Raw genomic sequence first — 7,866 nt, 5'->3', positions numbered from 1 at the left:
TGGCAGTCAGGGACAGGGAGAAAAAATGATTCATATCCTGAGAATGTGAAATCGGGAGAAGGAAGCATCAGCTGATCGGTTGATCACAGTTGCAGGGACTCTTGAATCTAGTGATATCCTTGGAACTAATCCTGGGAAGGAAGTTGAGACCATTAAGCATCCAGCAGCTGATAAAATTCCTTCTGCTAGAAAAGAATAATATGGTTCGTCACCAATTATCATTCCAATTGTCCTAAAGATGGTTGAGTTTGATCATATGGCCTTACCGGAGGAGTGAATATACATGCAATCTTATATATGCAATCCCACCAAAATGATTGAAATATATATATAGGCAGTAGCTTACGAAGGTAATTGTCAATTACCCACTGAGCAAGATTTAATATTTTACTGTATATACTGGCTATGTAGACCAATGTGCAAATCAAGTGCAATTAACATTCAAAATTTAATATTTGAGTATTAATTGGGTGAAAGTGAAAAAAAGAGAAAAGATCCCTGCGGTGGAACAGGGTACTCGTCTAAATTAAAATATACAGTATAACAATTTTTTGAAGGAAAAATAGTATGGACTGCATACTTCCTACTTTGACCCTGGACCCAGTCCAGCGGTATCGTTCTTGGGAATTTTGCAGGCCCACTTCCTGTGTTAAAAATCAATCCCTTGCGAAGACTTTTGGGGCCAGTGGCTAATTCATCTGTTACTGTTAACGCGGGGCAGACTTGGTCGGAGTGGGAGGGCCCAAGTAGTTAACGGATCGGGAGTTTTGAACATTTTTTATCTCTAGTTGTTTTTGGATGCTCCAATTTTTGAGTCATTGCATATAATAGAAATATATGTACCTTCAACCGCCCAAGGTTTTAACCTTTCCAATGAGCTCACAATTTGTACTGCAATATCTGTGGCAATCATCCCAGTTTCTTTCTTGATTTATATAGTAAGGGATAATTTCAAAAAAAGGTAATAATAAAGTCAAATGGCTATCAAACAATTTAAAAATTGCTACTAAGTCTTACACGGTGGTTTTTGCCCTATCATTAATACCATTACAAGGGAGGTTTGTGAAATTATCCCTTGATTTTAACATTATTGTTGATATTTGATTAAAAAAAATCTAGTGTTCTTGTTTAAACTTCTTTTTATTCAGGGCAATCTCTCATTTTTCTGATATTAAAATTCAGCTGTCTTTGGAAGTGCGTAGAATTCATCTTGTTCCACTGTCAATCTACTACTTCTTTTAACCATCGAGACATTTTTTCTTGGTCACAAATTAATCCTACTCTTTTTATACTAGCACCATTTTTATTTTTATTTTTTTTACTAATGCCACGTCAAGCGCACGAGCTATAAAATGGATATGTGCAAATGGGTAATTCTTGGGTTTTGATTTCGGTAAAAGACATTTTATCTGTTTTTCCCATCATTGAATGATGGAAGAAGTATCCCCAAATCCATATTTTATACATCATCTTCGGGGACTAATCTGCCAACCAAAAAAGGATAGTCAAAATTATTAAAGGAAAACTTTATGTGCTTATTTTTTAGTGTTTGAACCACTGGAAGCTAGCGGATTCTTTCAAGCCCGATCAGTGACCAAGACAATCTCTTTAGTTGTTTTGACATACTTCTTTACCAAAACTTGATCCGATCAAAAAGCTTAGAAGGCTCCTTTTCAAGAGTACTTGGCACAACTTGAAGTACCTTTTCTTTTCTTTGCTTTTTGTTTCCTTAAAAAGTTGGTGTCCTTGATGTTGTTAATTTGTTAGCCAAACTGTTATCGTTCGTACTCCCATGCAGTCGTGCTTAAATCATTGGTATAATTTTCACTACCCTTAAATCATAGTTGCGTTCCATCCCACTTTAGTTAAACTCTTTAATGTGGTCCATGATTGATGCCTATATATTTACTTCTGGTATGCACTTGTTGATTAATCATCTCCTTTAGACGTGATTGCTTCTTGCAAACTGCAAATATGCTGCTTGCCTCCCCGCTTCCATCCCTCTGGTTTTTCTTTCTTTGTTCTTACTCAATCGTCTTTTTTGTCTATCTTTTAAAGCTGTTAAAAGAACATATATTTAAAACTCGAATATTAACGAGTGAACACGAGTCTTGTTTGAATATGTTAATGAATAAAGTTTAAATGTGTGATATTTGGCTCGACTTGACTTGTTTACATCTTTATTATCTTCTCATGTCTAATGCCAAGCTCTTGCCCATTACTGTAAAGCTAGTTAGGTTTGTTCCTTGATTGAAAAGTTATTATTCCTCGTAAAACATCCCAAGATAGGTCATCTTGGAATGAACTACGCTTAATACGTTATGTTTACCATGCATGAGGCAGCACTGGTCATCAAGCAACATAGTAGGAGAAACCTAACAAGGATAGGATGATTATTGGTCAAAAGATTATCATTATACCATATCCAGGGCCTCTAAGCATATGACGCAATAGTAATTAAAGTAATACTTCCTCCAACTTCGTGCGCAACTAAGAACATTTTTCGCTGTTAAAAACTTAAAAATATGATAGGTTAAAAAGACATTTGCCAAGGAGACCTGTCTTTATATGTAGACTAGTGCAAAAACACATTCCCACAGGTATGCTTAAATTTACGAAAGTAAAGTGGGTAGTCATTGTTTATGTTTATCATATATTTAAGATTAAAAAAAAAAGAGTTTTAATTTGGACGTTGAATTGTATGAGGTGCAATAATTCAAAACATAAAACCCTTCATTATTGAATGATGTGACAATTTGGATATAAATTGATAGAATGGTTTTCCCAAGACATTGACTAACGTTATCTAAGAAGCATTATTCGGGACTTCCATTAATTAAAGTGATATTACACATAAAAGGTACCTTTGTACTTTATATCTAGCACGATTAATAGGAATAACAAATTTTGTTTACGAGCCTGCACACTAATTACATGAAACAATGTGAGAAAATCTGTATGCATACCCAGGGTCTGTTTGATAACATAAAAAAGTGTTGAATCTGAATTTTTTTAGACATTCAGATGTTTTGAATATTTGATAAATGAAAATCCATTTGCTAAACTTGTTAAGTAGTGCTGAACTTGTGTGTATTTTTTTCAGCAGAAGAATCCTAACTGAATGCTTAATTCTGATAAGAATCAATAGAATTACTTCAATTACCTTATCTTATCTACCAAATCTACCCTTGTGTGTTAATTATGTTCAAAATTCTTATCTAATTAAACAATCTAATATTCTCTATCTAATGATTTTATATTTCTTTTTTCTCCCTTTTGAATGATTTTCACATCTTCTCCATACTCCTCATATAATATATTTCATCTTTTATATTAATTTGATTTAAAAATAAATATTGTCATTTTCATACCTAACATTTTTAGCTAATTAAATCATAGGTCATATTTCTTTTTTGGATGAAAAAATATAAGGGCAAATTTGTCAAATTAAACTTATTAAGCATTCAATTATAAATGTTTATCAAACAGTTTAAATATGTTTAACATTAAAATTCAGACATTCATATATTTCTTTTCAGTGCTTAAAATTCAGCAAATTAATTGTTTCGGTATTCAGATTTCAGAATTCAGACTTCAGAATTCAGATTCAGTTTCATCAAACGGAACCCTAGTCTGGCAAGACTATTTCTTTACTCCAATTTGTAAAGAACAGAGTATAAACACTTAAAATCATAGTTTCTTGCAGACAACGCCTAGATACGAATTCTTTTCACAGTCTGTGGAAAATTGATCTTAGCGAAAAAATCAACTTTTAACCTTCTACTGAAATTCGTTTGCAAAGCCTTATGAAAAGTAGAAGTTTTGTCTCACGTAGTATAAAGTATAAACACTTAATTTCAAGTGATTTTTTTCTATTTTAAAGTGAAATTAACTCTCTTCTCCACACTTTTCTTCTATAGTAGTAATTTCCCATTATTCAGAAAGTTTACATAGCTAGTTTAAAGGTAGATTAGTCGTGTGCTTTGCATGTGATATTTTATTAGTACAAATGTGTTGAACAAGTAATTTTTCCTTTTCTTCCTTTCTTCTTACTCATCTTCATTCTGCCCTCCCATCTTCCAACCTAAGCTCCTCACCCGTTGCTATAATCTTGGCTAGATTAGTTTCTTGATTAAAAAGTCATTTCCTAAAATAAAGATCGGTTATATTTGAATGAAAAACGCTCAATGCATTAGGGTTACCTTACATAACGCAAAATTGGACATCAAGCAACACATAAGCTAGAAGAAAGCAATCTCGGACAGGGCAATTGCTAGTCAAGAGTTTATCATTAATTTTACCACATCAAGAGCCTCTAAGAGGTCCCAAAATCAGTGGTAGCAACAGCAGTTACACTTCATACAACATAGTACTAATTTTTAGCTCTTTTTTTTTGTTTTTTTGGGAAAATAACCGTTAGCATTATGAGTGTCCTTCTTCCTCAAAATTCCGCCAGTGAATCTCATGGTTTTCTGTTAGGCCTAATAATTGGATTAATAATATGAGAGGAATTGACCATTAAGAATATTAAGCAGTTAACAAATATATTTGCTTCTATCATAAACACATTTTTAGATTATTTTCTTATCTCATCTATATCATATCAACAAATATTTTTAATCACTTTTTTATCTCACATATATCACATCATAAAAAATATTATAATAATTATTTCAAATAATATTTCAATTAATCTATCCAAATAGATCCATTGTAATATTTTTTTAAAGTTATCCTAAACAATCTCCTATCCTAACTCCATGTTACAAGAGAGGGAAAAAAAAAACACAAACAAACAAAGACACTACCATAATTTGCCCACTTGCCCGCCAAAGTCCAGAGGGCCACCCATCGGACAGAACCACGATTAAAGTAGGGCGTGTTGACCTGCTTTTGACCCAAACAGCCCCGTGTAAACACTGCTACAGCAGCCACTCACTCTTCACTCTTCTTCAGCCGCCGAATTGGAAGACACCTACTTCCCACTACAAACTAGCACTATAGAACTGGCCACCGATCTTCTACTCACGTCCCTCTCACGTGTGATCCTCCAACAAATCCTGACCATCGATCCTTCGCTCAACCACCCATGACTTCCTCATCCGTCAAAGTACAGTTAGATTACACGTGTATGGTCATAATATCAACCAGCCAAATGACCCAGTCCATGAACCCATAAACGTGTCAGATAAGCTACCGACCCCGACCAGCCGACTTGGACCGACCATTCCAGCCACGTCACTGGACCACCCAAGTTACTTCCTCCAACCTCTCCTGCTCCGCCACGTGTCTCTTTCCATAACGGCTAGTTCTTATTTTTTCCCTCTCGACTCTCTACTCTCTATGCATTGCATTCCTTCTTTTTTTTTTAACCCGCCAATCCCAGGGTGCTCCACGATCTCCAGTAGTTTCTAGTGAAAAATCAAATCTTTTACCACATCCATTTTCTCTCCTGGATATTTATCTAAAAGCACCCGACCCAGCCCACAGATATTTTTATCCGAGATTTCCAGTAGTTTCTAGTGAAAAATCAAATAAAATCAAAATCTTTTACCATATCCATTTTCCCTCCTACGTATTAATCTATAAGCAATTTAAAAATTGTACCGATGTGTCAGCACACAAGATTAGAAAAATCCTCAGTTTCGTACAACTATAAATATCTTGACTTACAGGGTTATAACTGGTTTTATTTGTTTCCTTCTCAGCAAACGGCAGTTACAGCCAACCTCAATTTACTCTCTCGCTAAAATTTAGGTATTTAGGTCAAGTTTCGCCTCAAGGTATCTATCTATCTACCGCCTGTCTCTGCCTCTTATGTTTCTAGTTTTCTGTTTCATAGATTTTATCATAACGATTTTAGATTCTGGGTCTGTGTGTTATTTATAGGTAATTTGTTCGAGTCGGAAAATTGGGTTTTCTTTTCTTTTCTTGGTGTTTTGGGTGCTGATTGATTTTGTATGCTTGGTGGAAAAATCAGATCTTGGATTCACGGAACTTTGTTGAAGAGACAGAACAGGACAAAGATGGCATTGGGGAAGAAATGTGGTTGCAATTCCCAGAGGGGAAATGGAGGGTTTGGGATGGGGTTGGTCAGGAGCACCTCATTTGGGCGGAAAAGGGTTGCTTTACCATCCAATGATGTGATGGAAATTGATTGCTTTGATAGAACTCCCACCAAAAAACGCTGCAGCTATGAGGCCTCATTTTTCACTTCAGACAAGTCTACTCTTGAAGCATTGCCTCAAGATGTCCTGGTGAGTTGAGATTTTAACTGGGGGTTGTTCTTAAGCTTTCTGTGTTAATGATACTTGGATATGCAGTTTGTACTTTAATTATGCTGAAATGTAGTTATTGGCTTGGTTTTATGGAGTAATTTTTTATAATTGCTTAAGAGTTGAAGTGAATGTTCTGCCCTTTTCTTAGGGGCATTTGCATTTACGGCCACTAATTAAGTTTTGCTTTACTGGTGAAAGATGAGGGCTTTTTTGGATGGTCATATTTGGAAATTAATCTTAAGGTTACCTTTTGGGCTGAATGCTAATACTCAAGGATGGGATTTGTTTTTGTCCTGCAGATTAGGATATTATGTGGTGTTGAACATGATGATTTGAAGAGGCTGTTTTTTGTTTCCAAATCGCTAAGAGAAGCGGTAAGCTTTTATATATCTCTATGAATTGAATTAATTTAAAATTTGAGTGCTTTCTTCAACTTGTCTTGAGCATTAGTTGATTTTGATTTGGATTTCTTAAACAAAAATGCAGACTTTGATTGCAAAGCAATGGCATTTTGCATATAGTACCCCCAGGAAGACCCTTGGATTTCCAAATGCTATTGATTTGGAAAATCTGGATGAGTTCAATGAAATCGAACAAGCTCCAAGGCAAGTGAGAATTCCGAGGGCTCGATTGAGCAGCAAGAAGTTGGCTGACATTTCGGTGGCCTTATTTACTTCTGCTGGCGAAGAGAATTGGCCACGAAGAGAGCTATTTGTGGCAATGGATGCAGAAATATGAGTTGAATAATCTATGAAGATCCAGAACGGTCTTCTTCTTGTTGTACAATTGGTAACTTGGTTAAGCTAAATAGATAGAAGACAGAGACAGAGAGAAAAATCTGACGTGCGGGTCAGATTTTTTGATAGTTTGTACATGACAAAACAAATCCATGCAGGCCCATTTTCTTCAATTCTTTCATTGAAGATAGGATTGGCTTGTTTATACTTTGTTTGTACATGTAGAAGAAATGGTTTAGGGATTTCATTTAAGGAGCTGTAGTGGCCCTTTTTATTCTCAAAAGCGTGTATATATGAGCCTCCTAGCTCTTTGGTAAACTTATTCGAATTGGTTGAATGAATACATCTCTTCCAAGCTGATTTTGCAATTTGATTGTTCTTCTGTTCTCCCTACACAATGTTGTTCTTCCTCCTCCATGTAATCACTACGGTGCAGTAGAACTATGTAAGAGATTATTCTTGGCCAATTTGAGACGTCAGCTGAGATTCTTGTTTCATTTAGGATATGTACTGTATATTTTTTTGCCCTTTTATGTTCTGCATTAATGCATCTGTGTCTGAACTCTGCTGATTCTATTTGGTCAATACCTTTTCAACAATCAGGTGATGGGGGGCTACCTGTTGATTTCTTGTTGAAATTATCAGTATTAAATCCTTTTGTTTTCGGGGACGGTTATCGCCAAGATTGTCAGGCAGAGATTAGTACATTATGAAAAGGAAAATGAAGGATCTACCATTGTGTTTATTTCCATTCCCTACTTGTTTTGGTGAGCGGCGTCTTCAGAGAACATGGACCTTGCGCTTTCTGCATTAATAATAAGATGTTAATTTCCTATTCTGATACCGAGGAT

General features: G+C 35.3%; 1 protein-coding gene across 2 annotated transcripts; it reads left to right on the top strand.

Moving 5' to 3' along the window:
- Positions 1-5,643: 5,643 nt before the first annotated feature.
- LOC140004504 (F-box protein At1g61340-like) lies at positions 5,644-7,383 on the top strand. Of its 2 annotated transcripts, XM_072074315.1 has the most exons (4): positions 5,644-5,783; positions 5,981-6,257; positions 6,578-6,652; positions 6,765-7,383. In XM_072074315.1, exons 2-4 carry the CDS (start codon positions 6,027-6,029, stop codon positions 7,014-7,016), a joined length of 558 nt encoding a protein of 185 aa, XP_071930416.1. In that variant the 5' UTR covers positions 5,644-5,783; positions 5,981-6,026; the 3' UTR covers positions 7,017-7,383. The 2 variants fall into 2 exon arrangements, with proteins under 2 accessions (XP_071930416.1, XP_071930415.1); XM_072074314.1 differs by lacking the exon at positions 5,644-5,783 and having other exon boundaries at positions 5,790-6,257.
- The last annotated feature ends 483 nt before the right edge of the window (positions 7,384-7,866 follow it).

This window comes from Coffea arabica, chromosome 2c (genome assembly GCF_036785885.1).
Source record: "Coffea arabica cultivar ET-39 chromosome 2c, Coffea Arabica ET-39 HiFi, whole genome shotgun sequence".
NCBI classification, from domain to species: domain Eukaryota; kingdom Viridiplantae; phylum Streptophyta; class Magnoliopsida; order Gentianales; family Rubiaceae; genus Coffea; species Coffea arabica.
Note: the sequence above shows the minus strand (reverse complement) of the source record. Positions and strands in the feature narration are given on the sequence as shown.

What these genes read in the sequence shown, in the direction of transcription:
- LOC140004504 (XM_072074314.1), top strand. Translation starts at nt 5,961, where the DNA reads ATGCTTGGTGGAAAAATCAGATCTTGGATTCACGGAACTTTGTTGAAG. An exon ending in CATTGCCTCAAGATGTCCTG is followed by an intron (nt 6,258 to 6,577) that starts GTGAGTTGAGAT and finishes TTTGTCCTGCAG; the next exon opens with ATTAGGATATTATGTGGTGT. An exon ending in CCAAATCGCTAAGAGAAGCG is followed by an intron (nt 6,653 to 6,764) that starts GTAAGCTTTTAT and finishes ACAAAAATGCAG; the next exon opens with ACTTTGATTGCAAAGCAATG.